General features: G+C 38.1%; 1 protein-coding gene across 1 annotated transcript; it reads right to left on the bottom strand.

The window, feature by feature from the left end:
- Positions 1–618: 618 nt before the first annotated feature.
- LOC131800081 (histone acetyltransferase KAT2A) lies at positions 619–16,357 on the bottom strand. The gene is made up of 18 exons (XM_059117763.2): positions 16,144–16,357; positions 14,910–15,272; positions 13,835–14,016; positions 12,964–13,155; positions 11,961–12,119; positions 11,410–11,483; positions 10,555–10,629; positions 10,048–10,121; positions 8,704–8,915; positions 7,816–7,942; positions 6,803–6,913; positions 5,870–5,950; positions 5,376–5,438; positions 4,630–4,744; positions 3,736–3,769; positions 2,041–2,107; positions 1,707–1,791; positions 619–1,299 (listed from the first exon to the last, which is right to left on the bottom strand). Exons 1-18 carry the CDS (start codon positions 16,351–16,353, stop codon positions 1,109–1,111), a joined length of 2,415 nt encoding a protein of 804 aa, XP_058973746.2. The 5' UTR covers positions 16,354–16,357; the 3' UTR covers positions 619–1,108.
- Positions 16,358–16,432: the final 75 nt, after the last annotated feature.

Genomic DNA, 16,432 nt, shown 5'->3' with positions numbered 1-16,432 from the left:
AGAAGCATTTTCATTGCTTCTTACTTTGAAACACATACACTGGAACACCAAGTCGCCATCAACAACATTTTGCTTGATTATCAGTCAAAACAAATTCCATACTACCGTACGCCGGTTTAGCACGTCTGTAGCTGCCCTTACCACATTATGACGCCATTTGTGATCTGTTTCTGAACAGAAACGCGGCAACATACAATCCATTTGTCAATTAGGGAAAATGTCTGGAAATGTTACGTTGAAAAGCGTCGTGGGTTCCCTGTGGTTAGCTAGATATCGAACATTAATCTCGTACCCAGATCCTACCGTTTAACTGAAATGTAGAGTCAGAACAACTGTTTGACCGTGGAAGGTCTGGATGCCAGACTAATCGAATATGTCATTGTGACATTTGTTGGAATAGCGACCTTTAACCCTCGAGAGTGACTGGCATCTAATTTCTCCTAACCATGTCACCCCTGAATCCAAAATAAAGGTCAGGAGAATAAAGGAGCTGATCACCTACTAAAGAAGCTCTTGATTGTTAGACAAATTCTCCATGTCCGCATCTTAAGAAATGTTTAGAGAACAGTGTGGAGAATATGCATACTGATTTTAGGGTGTAAAGGGTTAAACGGAAACACTCCAAGCACATTTATTATAATTGATATTATTTATACTGAGAAAATGTACATTCGGCTGTATTAATCGATGTAGTTAATTTTTAAAACAGTGAATAAAATTTGAAGTTAAACTCTAGGTTTCTTCTTTTTTCTGTTCATTTTAAGTTCCATTCGTTCATCCATTTTTTTCGTGTCCAAGTTTAACCTCGTCGACCTTCTCCTTTCATATCATTTCACGTACTCTGAAGCAAGAAGGAGAGAGATCCTGGGAACGAGGTACTGCTCTTTCAGAGACAGCGTGTTTCCGAAAAAAATCTACAACTTCTACGATCTATTTGGCAATGCTCCCTTCTTGCGGTTGGTAAGCGTTGATTTAAATTAGTACAGAGAATTAATACAAAACCATTCTTTCGGCGTGGTTGCTTGCTGGATATTGTTTTGATAGCAAAGGAAAAGTTTCACTTCTTGAAAATCAACTCTGGGGTTGAAAGATGATGTGACATTGGAGCTCAGTTCGTCTTTCTGAGTTCTTTAACTTTACTGAGGAAAAATCTCTCCACAGTATTTGCGCACTTGTAGTACTCAGTCTCCGGAGCATTATAGGTTCGGCAGTTTGTGAAAATTCTCATCATGTCGGCGATAAACAGCTTCTTCGAGCTGAAATAACCACTTTTTAACCTATCGGTCATCGTGCGAAGATCTGTAAAGCAGAAAAAAACAAGCCAAACTCAGAATGACGTTATAACTGTATCGAAGGAGGAGAAGAGTTCCATTAGACGCATGTGAACACCTCTAAATGAGTGTTTAAGAATCGTGCCACATATACACTCACAGAATCTTCACACACGTTTCGTTAGCTATTCCCAGTTATCTATGAGAGACATCATTAAGAAAAATACTTTTTAATTGCTTGTTTTTTTTTGTTAGTTTTTTTATGCTTTACCGTTTCGGTGCGGACGTTTTCAACCACTGTTTCATTCATTAGGAGCATTAGGAGTACTCGTGTGAACGGCCAAACATGATTAAAACAATTGTGTGGAAGTAAATTTTTTCTTCTTTTAAAATGAACAGAAAAGTAAATCGTAGTTAGATTATCTTAGTACTTACCCATTGGGTATTTGATGTGATCATAATAATCGGGTGCTTCAGAGATTTCCACGGGTCTTTGGAAAGGCCACGAGCTGGCATGATTCTGTGAACAAAATATGTTTAAAGCTTGTTAAATATGAAAAGCGAACTTTGTTTCCTTATATTAACTCCCATGGAAAAAAGTTTAACAAAGGCTTTAAACAATCAAGTAACTACAGGAGCTAGATTGTAAGCTTATCACAGATCAATTCAGAACGATCGACATATTTCGAAAGAAAATCAAACAAATCAAAACGCCGTGAAAAAAACAAATAAAAAACAAAACAAAAGAAAGCGAACGGACTTCACAAACCTTGACTTGTGTCAGGATGTTTTTTAGTTGAGTCTGTAGGTGGTCAGCATCAGCTGTGTCATCCTCACTGAAAAATCCACAGACACATTTCAGGCAATTTCTTCCTCCAATTATCTTTTTATTCAATCATTTCATGTTTTCGTATTCCTTTTTTTTTCAACCAGATACTTTCTCTATGTCCACGGGGAAGAATACTGCAGTTCAAATCGTACCCTAATATGGAATGCATTTTGTCCACACTTTTCTCTTCATGTTTCCTAAGGTTATGATAGGGAGATTGTTTGAAAATCAGGAGCTTCTTAAATTGATGATCATTTACTTTATTCTCAAGACCTTTACATTTGATTTAAGGATGATACTGTAAGAAGAAATTAGAAACCCGTCAAAGGGTTAAATATAGCGTCACGGTTTTGATCGACAGCTTTCATAAACAATAAGAAAGGTTTTCCTAGAAATTTCTAACTAAACGCAAAAATCATCTCTCTTTTATTAAAGAACATTTTGCCAGAATTATTATTTGAAGGCAGTTTGGTTTCAATTAGGTCCACACATTGATCGGCTAGTCAAAAATAAATGCACCGTACCGCACTTTTACTACGGACGTTTTCTCTTTCAGACAAATACTTGCTTGATTTGGCGTAAAACAATGTTTGAAGTTATAAATAGCACAAGAAAACTCAACTTCAAGACAACATTTTGCGGTAATAACCACCTGCTCAATTTGCATCCAGTCTAAGTAATAGCCATTAACTGATTCGGAACCTCTCCAACAAATTGACATTATTGACAATTATCGTGAAAAACCTTTCGCTGGGATGTGAATAAATGGCAAAGTAAAAACATTTTTAACATGTTTTTTTATATAGAGTGTCAGAGCGAAAAGCAACGAAACGGAACTTAATTGATCAAAATTATATACAAAGGGCTTCTAAAACAGTTTTCAAAGATGCTCGCTGGGGGGGAGGGGGAAAGCAAATAAGCAAGTAAGGGGAAGCACTTCACCACCATACCCCACGCAAAACTACACTAAAAAATACCAAAACTTAGAAGCGAATATAAAGCAACTTCAACTGTCGTTATTTTTGCTTTACATCGCTCTGTGATTGGTCCAGAAGACTTGCACCACTCTCGCAACAAATAATACGCAAAACTACAAGCAATCACGACTTGGTCACGCGCGTTCTCTCACGCGTTCTCTCGCGCTTTAGGCAGTTTGCTTGATTTTACTTTGAATTCTCAGTTGCTCTTAAAGATATTTTCTTTCCTCTAATTGGCCGTTGTGATTTACTTTGCTTTTAGCCCTTTAACTCCCATGAGTGACCAAGAGAGAATTTCTCCTTACAATATCAATACAATATCAACCAGACAAGTGACGAGAATTAGAAAAAAATATCAATTATGGGATTACTAATTGATGCGATACAAAATTCTTCAAACTAACATAATGAGAATAATTTGGCAGGCAGTAAGGAGAATTATTAATAAGATCTTGGGAGTTAAAGGGTTAGCTGTATGACACTCAATCCAAAAACGCTCTAACATCAACAGAAAGAAATTGGTTTTAATAGGCTTACAGGCATGAAAGTAGTCGTTTAACACCAAAGCCAGCCAGACGATCGCTAAAAGCATGCATATATGGACGATTTCCCAGAGCAAAATTTTAGTGGAAAGGCCTTTACAAGGTAATAAACCTACCTCTTCGTTAAGGATGGCTTCCATCCCGTTTCACCTGTGTAGGTTAGTGCAGAAGTAATGTAAGAGAGTTATGGGTTAACGATCACTGGCTATTAAGTATTGTCACTTTTTCGTTCTCGTCAACGCATGAATGTCTAACAGATCAGTCAGATACTTGCGCAAGTAACAGCTTTACAGCGGCCCTTTATAATGATTTCAGACCATCTGGACCAAATTAAAAAATCACACAAGTCAGTTTCAAAAGCGTAATACTTTTTCGATCACGCTCAAAACAAAATGGTAAATAAAAATAACCGTTAGAAAAGTCTTAAGTTTTCTTTTCCCAACCTCTGTTTCCTTCTATCAGCATTTCAATTTCTGCGCATGCCCTACGCTTAAGCGCTGTCTTCAACCGTCTACATACCCACTTTTAACCAATGTCAGTGCTAGACACCGTCGCTGTAAAAATGTGTACCGGTCTTTTCAGCGCGCATCGAGAACAAATGAAGGACCGTTCGTTAAAACACGAGTCAAGCTTCAAATTCAAAAAGAAGTACTGGTAGATATTTTTGTTTTCAAATGCAAGAAATTAGAACTTCCCAGGTTCCTAAGTTTCTCCCTAACCGTTGCTGAAGGCTGTAGGTGTGAGATTGGTAAATATAACAAAGCAAATTACCTCCTCCGACGCTGAAAACCTGCTGCTTTCTAAGTTGGTTTTAGTACATTTATCAACCCAAGGGACCAATAATGAATTATCGCCGCAGGGAGGGGGGGGAGGGGCTTTGAAGGATTTTAGTTGTGTCACGATCAAATATAGGCCCCCTTTAACTCTGTTGGCCACGACTGACCCCGCTCTATCCCCCCTTCCCCTGACGATAACTAACTGTTTCTTAAGAATGATTAAAGTTTACTTACGGATTCCTGGTATACTCTCTACGGGGATTTGTCTTACTCCTTCTTGAAAACATTTGAGCCCCGGGTACACTTTACGGATTTCAGTTTGTTTCTTCTCCATCAGTTGTTTCACGATCTGTAACGACGTAACATTTATTTATTACAAAAAAGAGTTTTCGAGTTCAAAAATTCGATCTTTAAACGTCCCGATTTTTGCGGTCAGATGCAAGAAATTTACTCTCAGGCTCGACATAATCAGTTACAGTCGAAGTGTCATGCATATTGCTATGATCAACACCTTTGAAAAGGTCCTGTGAGACCATGGCCGTCGAGTAACGAACGATGTTTTGATAACATTTCTGAAGAGCCTCATACCACCACAATGTGATTTCATCATTAGTGCCAGACTCCAAACAAACTTCTTCCCGACTCGTCTCAAAGCTCCCAGCGGGCGAGGAAACGCGCTAATATTGAAGGCATGCCTGCATGCTTAGTCTATTAACCCTTTAAGTCCCGTAAGTGATTCACATGTAACTTCTCCCTACAATATCCATACATTACCCACCAAACAGGTAATGATAATACTCAAACTTATCAGGTAGAAGTTTTTCTCTTGATCTAACACCAAATTCTAAGGTAACCAAACTTACAAGTGAATTTTTTTTAGCTAGAGGGGAGAATCAACAATCAGATCTTGGGAATTAAAGTGTTAACGAAGGATCACCGGCGATTGTACAAATGTTCAACATCAGATGAAAAGTACTCACCTCTTTTTGTTTTCTGATGATCGTGGAGAATTCAGTGTACTGGATTCGCGAATTTATAGCGCACTGTCAAAGAAAATATCAACACAACAGTCACAGTGATTCAAACGGGCCGTTGTGTGAAGATCTGCAAGATCCTCAACAACACAGCTGTAAGAAGCTGGAATATATAAGGACCAGTCAGTTATTTATCGCCGGGGGCGGGGGGAAACGGAGGATTTGGGGGAGATCACAAGGTTTTCCGGGGAAACGGAGGGGGGATCAGCATAAGGGGGGGAGGGGGGTACAAGAAGAATACCACAGAGCCTTATGGGAGGATCAGGTAAATTTCTCCAAAATCCTCCAATCCCTCTCTTTTAACCCCCCCCCCCCCAGCGATAAATGAGGATCGGTCCATGAAAGTGAACTTGATAGGAAAAATTGAATAAACAAAACATTAAAAATTAAAAAAGATTAAAAAATCAATAATTAAAGTGATTTCGTACAGATGCACTCACATGCATTAACGTGGCACCTTCGTAGTCTTTAATATAACCAATGTAGGATGACTTCTGCATTCTAATATCCTTACTGAACCCCTGGAAGAAAAAAAAAGTGAAAAGCAGTTTAAAAGTGAAGGAAAACCTCAACCACGCGCGTGATACTCCGCAGGAGGAGAGGGTGGGAAACTGAGGAATATATTCAACATTTTTAAGACATGTAGTAAAAGAAATAGAAGAGAAAAACTGATTTGCACCTGACCAGAGACTGACACACAGTGAGCGAGCGACAATCCGCTTTTGAATGACACTTTATTATACTCCCACATTAACAGGAGGAGGGGGAAAAATGAATTATTTAAACTTGTTTCGGAAGCAGTGCATTAATGGCGGTTGGTCACACAGACTTCTTGGCTCCTGAGGGACATACACTGGCCTAGCAGTTAGTGCGTCGGACTCCAAGACGTGTGATTCCATTCGCGTTCGAGAACTGGATGGATCACTTAATATAGTGCTTGGGTAGATACCAAAGTCTCACAGTGACCTCTCCAACTATCAGTATGAATGGGTGATGGTGGATTGTCGGGGAAGCCTGAAGAAATACTGCAGGAGGTATTCAGCATTGGCCGTGAATACCACTCTGGGGGAAAGATATATACACCTAGTCGCTTCACACAAAGGAAACTTGGGCAAGCTTCAAATATGTGGGCACTTGACTCAAGTAATGACTCTACCTTTTATAAAAAGGTGGCCATTTGTCGCACAGACCCACTGCAAATACCTGACGCTTAGAGCGTGCCGTTTGTTTTAGAGCACGGAACGTTTTCAACCTCAAGAATGAAATTTTCTGACGAAGATTTCACCTTCACTTTACCCAGAGGATCCATTAAAATTGACAGTACACCTGATCCCTTTACGCAAAATCTGCAATACGCAGTCCTCACGAGTTACCTGTTTTTTGAAGTAACCTATCGCGTACTCGTCGGCGTAAGTGAGAAAATTCAGAACAGAATGTTTGACGTGATAGTCCTTGAGGTGGTTCATTAGATGCGTTCCATAGCCCTAAAAAATAATCAGAGAAGTCTTTCCTAAGTCGACAGAACAATAGTTCTTCTGCTGTTGGCTTAAGATAAACACATCGTTAGGATAACGCCGCTGGGGCACATTTCGATTACGCGATGCAAAAAACAAAACCAAAGCAATCCTGGCGACCAATCAGATAAGAAAACATTGTCTCCAGGAGCCAATATGAAATCAAAGTTTAAATGGAAAGCTATCTGAAGCGCGAAAATGCGCTAGCGACCAAGTCGAGACCTGAGGTTAATAATGCACCTTATTAGCTAACCAGGTGGTGCCATTTTTTGAGAAAAACTACAGGGTAAAGTAGAACCAAAGTAATCCTGGATAAATGAATAAAGTGGGTAAGTTTCTAGAGAAACTGTGGTGCTGCGTCGATGGGAGAGTGTAACAGGGTAATTTAGGATTATCAATTGAGTTGATAAAGTAAATTGGCCACCGTAGAGAGTTTAAAAGCTGACGTTTCGAGCTATAGCCCTTCGTCATAGCGAATGCAGTAGCTTAGTGACTCGTCATGTCGATCAACTGTATTCGCTCTGATGAAGTGCTGAAGCTCGAAACGTCAGCTTTTAAAATCTTTACGGTGGCCAATTTACGTTATCAACTCAGTTGATAAACTAAATTACCCACTCCTGGTTTAGTTTCCACATCAGATCAAAAACTACTCCAACAATATCAGTGTGAAATCGTTCGCATGGAACAACTGGACCCATCATCTCTGTTCATCTATTTGACGCTGTTTTGGTACACATTTAACAACAATTGTTCTTTCTTCACATAAAAAATAATATCGCATATAATTTATACTATTCACTAATTCTTATTCTTTAATTAACAAAAGAAGAAAATGGCATTACATTACCAGCTGCAAAAAAAAATTCGAATACCTTGACTTGCTCATTCGAAGTGACGGCACAGAACACGATTTCTGTGAAATTCTGAGTGGGGAACATACGAAAGCAAATTCCACCGATGGGTTTGTTGTCCTTTACCAGAGCTAAAGTCTTGTGTTTCCTAAAAAAAACAGTGAAATGACCGTGAGTGCCTTTTTAACTTAACGTGATAAAGCATGAAATAGAGAGGAAAATTACTGAATCTGAGTGGAACAATTTTGGGGTATTGTAAAGTAAGTAAGTAAGTATTGTAAGTTTAAAAAATTAACCCCAAGCCAGGTAGGGGGAAGGAGTCAGTTGGAGGAAGGGAGAAAAATAAAAAAAAGGGGGGGGGGGGTAAATTGGGATGGACTAACATTCTGGTAATAAGGTAGAAAAGCAAAACTCAAAGTCACTTCCTGCCCTGAAAACCTGGATGCTATAGCTGTCGCCGGTGGCAAGGGATTCCCAGCTTTATCTTTTATTAATTTTTATGTACATGTGCACGTGAATAAGAGAAAATTTGAAAGGAATAGATATGGGTGAACAAAACATAAAAGCTTAAGAGGTCTATTGGCCTTTTGGCTCGTAAGACATAAAGAGAAAAAAATCTTCGATCATGTAAAACACCACGTAAAGAAAATTTGTTCACATGCAAATGATAACTCCACCTCTCAAAATACAACCTGGCATGAAAAAAAGCACCTTTCTTTCCCCTCCCTTGTCAGTATTGCTTCAACTTTTTTCAACTAAAGAACCAAGATATGTTCTCCGAGGAAAAATAAAAAAAAAACGACAAGTGGTTGAAAAGAGCAACTCAAGCTCGTTTACCACAGCAGTTTTGTCCCTGATTTTCAGTTGGAGACAGTTATCATTATAATTTCAAGTCTAATTTACACTCACGGGTCAAACACAAGTCTAGAGATGTATTCTTTGGGCATCCTTGGCAACTGATAAGAGAACACGTTTTGTAATCCAACCAGCCAAAGTAGTGTCTGCCTTGAGGGCTGTCTCGTGAATGAGTTTCCGACGACGTGAAATTCGATGACACCTCTTCTCTCCTCGCAGCGCGCCGCCTCATCTCGTGCGCTATGGGTACCAGGATAAAGGCCTCCCTGAACAAAACAAAACAGTTATTTAAACCCTTTAACTCCAAGGATATGATTGTTAATTCTCCCCTCTAGCTGCTGCACATTTCCTTATATTTTAGTTACGAGAATTTGGTCTTAGATCAAGATAACACCTTCTACCTGATTACCAGTTTGCTGGATATTATAAGGAGAAGTTACATGTTTATCACTTCTGGGAGTAGAAGGGTTACAATTATTGAACTTTATTGAGGAAAAAAGAAGGGGGGAGGGGAAGGGGGAAGGAAGGAGGGGAGGAGGGGGGAGGGGAGGGGAGGAGGGGGGAGGGGAGGGGAGGAGGGAGTTAAGCTGACCAAGACAATGCAGTTTTATCATTTACTTATTTTCATAATTCATTTATTCTTTATCGTGATTTGATTATCGGTTTTCCTTAATCAAAAACTGCAGATAGATTATTCCCGTGTCTTAAACTTGAAAATTAGAATACCACTTGTATATCTTCATAAATACTTATATTTGCCTGGTGCGACTACAAAATTAATCAAAACAATAACAAAATTCTAGAACGTGATTGGTTATCACCGGCCTGATGCGAGCACTAATAGGACGGTGTAGGCGTCATGCTTGTGATTGAACAGCGTCACAGGACAGTTGACACGCCATGCCTGTGTTAGTAGACAGAACGCGTCACATGCACGCACTGTTGTCGAACATTTCACCGAGTTAACTGTTGTTTTTTTATGAAAACGTAAAATTTCTGTCTAGTTTCTTTCTCGAATTTTATCATAGTTTGATTAATTAGTAACAAGACTTCGGTCGTCTAATTCGGTATGTCGAACAAATCGGACCCATCACTCGTATAATTACAGACTGAATTGGACTCCATTCAGTCCTACTGTCATTATCAATTAGAGTAATTAATTACATCTATGTCTTTAATTCTTTCTTTGTTTTATTTTGGTTCTTTGTTTGCCCGCTCATCCACTAAATTTGTTGCTCATTGTAACTTTATTATTACGTGGTAAATATAACGCACTTAAATTCAACAAAAACATTGAAATTCATAAACAAAGATATGGTTGAGCTGTATCCCTTTTCGTATTCTATATCTTAACACACAAACAATAAAATGCGATGTTTCACTGTATGTTTTATTTACCTCAGGGCCTAGCATGGCAGAAGGATCTGATATTGTCGCAACAATCTGAGTTAAAACTTCAACAGGCACATCCCCTAAGGATAATTAAAGGATAATTAAGGATAATTAAGGATAATTAAAGGTAAATACAATGCATGACATTGTGGTAAAGCAAGTAAGTGTGCGTAGCACATGAAATTTACTAAGCTAATCTTACGCTCCGTCTTCAAGAACAGGTTGACTAAAATATTGTAAATGGTGAAATAAAACATGTTCACAAGGCATCAAAGGAAACAGTAGAACAGAATTTGAAGTTAAAGCCAGAGATAAGTTGGAACAACAAAATGCCTTTCTAAACTGCTGTTTGTTTTGAATTCAAGGGGTCACCTTGCGGGTATCACGGAATATTAAACAGGGCGTGTGTGTGTCCTTAGCGACCATTGTAAGATTCAACGTTACCAAACTGAGCTTGGGGCTGTGGGCTATGGGCAGACAATTGGTTAACCCTCTTGTAATTATTTTGACTACCTGCCAACTTTTGTCTCTTGACACTATTATCAGCAGTACCATCGTCTTCCGAGCTCCTCTTCTCCCCAGTCAAGTCTGCCGTGGAGAAACAAAGTTTCCTTAGGTTATCAGCACACTTAACAATCTGCATATGCTGCAAATGGTACATGTAGAAGATGGGAAGAGAAGAAAAAGGGTAAGTCTGTACTCCACCCAGGTGGCTCACCCAGTCAGAACTTGTCCTGGTTTCCCTAGTATAAAGTGACTAAGATTATTACTTACCCCTCCCCTTGACAGGATACCAGTCTATCACAAGGTTACCCCCCCCCCCCAGCATTTTATCAGGCTTCCCTGATTATTCACTAGTAACCATTTCTACTCTTGGATGGAGAGAGGTGCTGTGAAAGAAAAATGTTTTAACCCAAGAACAAAACACATTGACCTGGCCAGGTCTCCAATCCCAACATCTCAAACCATAGTCCAGTAGTCTAACCATTAGTCACCACCTCTTCCCACGAGGTGGGAACATTTTCTTTTAATAAGTAAGGTTAGATTTATGACTGTAGCTTTAAGTGATTTCCTCTGCATCAAATTACCTAAAAGATAGGGCCCAGATGTTTAAAGGGTGGATAATGCTATACAAAGGATAAATTGCTTCCAGCAGATAAGAGGTAACAGAACGTACTGAGATATCCAATGTATAGAGATTTATCCAATGGATAGCATTATCTGACCCTCAAACAACCAGGGCCAGGTGGCTAAAGAAGTGATTTCTGTTCTGGTGGGTCCATGAATACAATGAAACATCTATAGTGCTATAGATTGGCTCAGGCAAGGATTATTGTCACCAATAATCATCTGTATACATAACTGTACCTTCTGTTGGTGAGGTAGAACTGGACAGTTGAAGCATGGATGACATTGAAGATAAACTTGAGCCAACTGCAGCGCTACAAGAAGAAAAGATACAAAAAATATAATAATTGTCAGTCATCTTCTTAATTAACATAACATTACTATATTCTGTAATAACACAAATTTGACAGCTTTGAAGTTACATTGACAATGCTGGAAGATACAGGGCCTCATGGTTTGTACACTGGGGCACTTCATACAAGGGGCAGTACAGGGTATACTGATGAGAGGCCAGCAAAGTCATCATTTTGCACAGCACAGGATTTTGTTAGGGTGTTTGTCCTTTAATCTAGGGAATTAAATGCCAACAGAATAGGAACATGAGCCTTCATGGTCTCATTTAGAAAGGGGAACAGTACTCAGTAAGTGCTGATTTAACACAATGCAAGGACTTGAGTTCTGGGATTAGCCCTCAAGATAATGTTACAGAAACCCACGTTTAATCTTCTGTCAGCACTCATTGCTTAAAGTCGATTAAGGAGCAATCATTTTGATAGAGCAATTTAACATACCTAGCTGTAGCTACCAAGGAATCCCCTTTATCTGTTAGTGGAGTCAAAGGAGAAACAAGTCTTGATGGACCTAAAGACAGCGACTGGGGAACAGTGAAGTCATCATCCCATACAGGAGAGTTCTCACCATACACTTCTTCTTCTAACATTGACAGAAATCTGGAGGATAAGACATTTGCAAAGATGAAAATAATGGGTAAAATCAATTAAATTCTTTCACTTTCAAGACCTCATTTGTAGTTTTCCTTTACTGTCAGCCATAAAATTTTCATGATGCAAGTTCTGACAATTTGGTATTGGATCAACTAATAATCCCCCAATTGATAATTATCTTTCTTTATTCTCATCACTTGCCTGCTTGGAACTGTATTGATATTGTAAGGAGAAATTCTGTCTTGGTCACTCAAGAGAGTGAAAGAGTGAACAATTGTGCACTGAAGTCAGAGGTCAAGTTACAGCTCAAGGCTTCAACATAACTAAGGCCAGCCTTGACCTTCAGTTATTTAGTATTCCTTAACCATTAGCTCTAAAAAGTGATTTATATGTAAATTTATCCTATAATATCAAAAGACTATCCTGCAAAAAGGTTATGAAAACAAAAAAATGTATTAGCAGGAAAGTAACATTTTGATGTGAAACAAAATAATCTAATTAACCACTGAAGCCCTAGCATTAGTGTACATATTCTCCAGATTGTTCTGTGAACAAATCCTATTGTAAAAAACATGGAGAATTCACTTCAAAATCAAGAGCTTCTTTAGCTGCCAATAATTTCTTTCACCCTCATGACCTAAAAGTTTGATTCAGTTGGACAATGCATGGAGAAATCAGATTTTTGTAACTTTTAGGAGTTAAAGGGTTATAACTAACAGGAAATTGTATTTTAACCGGAAGGGAGAACTTCATACTTAAAGCCAGATTTTTAGTGTTCAAGGGTCAACAGCTTAAGTTAAAGATAATCCACACTTAGTGTCTACAACTTTCATCATTAAATGTCTAATACCTTGGGAAGTGAGTCAAGACAATAGTTCTCTTATCAGGCGGCATTTTCTCTTTTTCTGCTCTGAATTTCTCCAAGAGCTGTCTTCTCATGACTGAGAACACTGATCTTAATAGTGTCCTTCCAAACACAGCAGTGGGATCATATTTCTTTAAACTGTCACAGAACACAGGAACTTGGCAGTAGCATAGCCATCTGTGGGATATAAGTTAAATATACAGATTTCTTGAGCTTTTTATATCAAATTGTTCACTTTTAATCTTGGAGCATGGCATGTATAATTCCTTTCAATTCAATCAGAAGTAGAAAAACTGCTAGAGACTGTTAGTAAAAGCGACACACATTTACCCACTCAAACAATCATCCATCACTAAACCATTCATTTCTTTAACACTCATCATCTTCTTACAATCTTATTCATGCTTTATTTCGTGGTTACTTAAGACCCACTGACCATAAACATAACTGGAGAATCAGCCTACAGTTGTAAAATTTTATACTTTTAGAATTATTTTTCTTCCTAAAGCAGACTTTTGATGAACCATCATTAAAAATTATAACATAAAATTATATCACCCTTTGCTCTCTCTGAAAAATCGAAAAGTTTAAATACCCCTTAAAGCAATGAAAAATCATGCAACCAGTGCACCTTTGTATGCCACAATGTGATGCATTCTCGCTTTGAAATTTTAGGAACTAGCAAATTTATGGTATTTTTATCTTCTTGGAGATATAAATTTCTTGTTATGTTGTTACGTTTAAGTCTAAATAGTGACCCATTGAAATAATGTACTGTGTGTCTTGTTCCAAGTGGTTAAATATTTACAGCAAAACAGTTATGAGATAGCAATTATTGAGTTTCCTGTGTACCCACCTTGTGTAATTGGCTTTATATGCTGCAAGTTCTTCACCCTGGGAGTGCTGTTTCTTTACAGTTGGTGTCTCAAGCTTCCAGTGATTTAAGCAATGTAAAAACATCTTAGCTAGATCATGCATTATCTGCCACTCCCTTTGTGGAAGGTGACCAAACTTGTATAGCACAAAGTTAAGGACAGCCTGTAGATTTAAATGAACATCAAACACACAAATTCTTCAAACCAGTTTGCTATCTATTGTCTTCTTCTGTCTCAGGTTATGACAATGATGCAATAAAAAGGGAAAAACTCTTAACTGTTCATTTTTACATTACTGACGAGGTGCAGGACATGTTTTTTCATAGTTTTTCTTTATTTCAATACCTTTTGTGAGCTACAACTGAACAGACACTAGCCAGTTTTAGCAATGTGAGGACAAAGAGATAGACATAGGAACAAAACTTCCTTTTTCTTCATAATATCATGACTTTAAGAGAGCAAACAGGGAGTTTAAGAAATGACAGTGGCAATGCCATGGACAATGTCTGTTAAAAAATGAACTTATATTTTACCTATGAATCTTGCAATACTCTAAAGTCATTTTATTAGTTTGTTTTTCACTGTCAAAACTATTTCAAAACTGAATATGGAACTCAGTGTTAAATTAAAAATAGAAATTTAAAATATTGACTGCATCATTCACATTCTCCTGGGAACACAAAATTGGGTCATTTCACGCTGTTGTTTTGCAGAGGATGCCAAGAAATTTACAAAAATTTGTAAGTAAACACACATGCATAGCCATTGTTCTGCACATTTAACCTTTTGTCTAGTGACATTCTTATTACCGTCATGGTTTTCTTAACCCTTTAATTCCCAAGATCTCAGAAGTAATTCTCCTTACTGTCTGCCAAATGATTCTCATTATGTTAGTTTGGAGAATTTGGTATTGGATCAATAAGCATCCCATAATTGATATTTTTCTTCATTCTAATCACTTGTCTGCATGATATTGTATAGATATAGTAAGGAGAAATTCTGTCTTGGTCACTGACGGGAGTTAAAGGGTTAAACTCCCTAATAAAAAAGAAGTACCTTGCCAATGCTTGGCTTCTCAAATGGAGGTGTACCAAGAGGGCCTTCCACTGTTACATTCGACATCTGCAGAATTCCCTTCCTCAGAATTTTAAATAGGTAAAAGTAAACTTGTTTGGTATCAGCATCTTCCTCCTTATGTACGCACATAAATAAGTTCTCAACATCAATGACCATGCAGAGAAGTCGGTTAAGCTCATCTTCTGGAATGTCATGTAAATGAGAGATGTGTGCTCCTAAGGTGTGGCCACAGCTACGACATGGGTCTGTTTGGTTTGCGAGAGGTTGAGAAAGATCCACTCTGGTAGGTGTTGGTGGTGGGTTAGGATTCTTCCATCCATTACATTTACAAGAATCTTCAGCCTGAAAATAATGTCAGAAAGTAAATAAGGCTAACTGCTAATTTCACATTTGATTCACTCTCTACCTTTCCAAGACAATTAACAAGAAATGTCTTCCCAGTCAAATAATAGAACATCCAGTAATTATGTAAATAAATTGATAAAATCTTGATAACCACTAAATTCTCTATGCTAAGTTACAACAAAATGTTGACAAATGACATTTTAAAGGTTGAAGGGTCTTCAGATGTTCAGTAGCATTTAGAACTTAAAATTCTTCAATGACATGATGCTTGAAACACCTCTTGGGTTGGATATAAAATATTTCAACCCTTGAACTCCCAAGATCTGATTGTTAATTCTCCTTTCTGGCTGTTGCACATTTCCTTGTAAATTAGTCACAAGAAGTTGATATTAGATCAAGATAATAACTTCTAGCTGATAAATTTGAGTTTTCTTGTTACCCGTTTGCTGGACAATGTATGAATTTCAAAGGCTGAAGTTTCATGTCAATCACTTCTGGGTTAAGATATAAATGGTAAATTACAAAGAAAAAGAACCTTAATCACTTATTCCTCACCCATAGAACACCAAGATCATGGTGAAATATGTTTTGAGCACTTCTTCATTTAGAACTTTTGGCAGATTGGTCACGAGAAGAACTTAAGAATATCTTACAAAGTACACGACGTTTTGGACCAATCACAGTGCATCTTTCAAGTAACAATAACAACACTGCGATCGACCAACAATGAGGCCGTATTTGGACAGCGATTTCTTAAAAATTCGAGGATCCAGTACGGAAAATAATTATGAAAACCCTTTCACAAAAAATATTAAACAATTACTGGTACAAAAAACTAATTTGATTTTTTCCTTTGCGACATACTTACTTTACATGAGGAATATACACCCAGTTTCTCTAGCTTTTTTCTGATCGGATAAGTCTTTATTTGCGCTTTCCTCTGGGCAATTCTTTGTAAATTAGCTGGACGGCTGAGCTCTGATGGTGTTATCTGCGGTGTTCCAGGCCGCTTGGTTGCATCAGAACCGTTTGCAGATGAAGATATTTCACTCATACTCGAGGCGGCCTGGGCCGCCATCTTGGATTAGCCAGTATTGTTCTTGGTCAGTGGCTTACATACGAAGTTACACTCGAAGACGCATATATGATAAAGGAGG

The sequence above is a fragment of the Pocillopora verrucosa genome, chromosome 10 (genome assembly GCF_036669915.1).
Source record: "Pocillopora verrucosa isolate sample1 chromosome 10, ASM3666991v2, whole genome shotgun sequence".
In the NCBI taxonomy this organism is placed as follows: domain Eukaryota; kingdom Metazoa; phylum Cnidaria; class Anthozoa; order Scleractinia; family Pocilloporidae; genus Pocillopora; species Pocillopora verrucosa.
Note: the sequence above shows the minus strand (reverse complement) of the source record. Positions and strands in the feature narration are given on the sequence as shown.

What these genes read in the sequence shown, in the direction of transcription:
- LOC131800081 (XM_059117763.2), bottom strand. Translation starts at nt 16,353, where the DNA reads ATGGCGGCCCAGGCCGCCTCGAGTATGAGTGAAATATCTTCATCTGCA. An exon ending in CTGCCATGCTAGGCCCTGAG is followed by an intron (nt 8,916 to 10,047) that starts GTAAATAAAACA and finishes TGTTTTGTTCAG; the next exon opens with GGAGGCCTTTATCCTGGTAC. An exon ending in TCACATCAAATACCCAATGG is followed by an intron (nt 1,300 to 1,706) that starts GTAAGTACTAAG and finishes TCTGCTTTACAG; the next exon opens with ATCTTCGCACGATGACCGAT.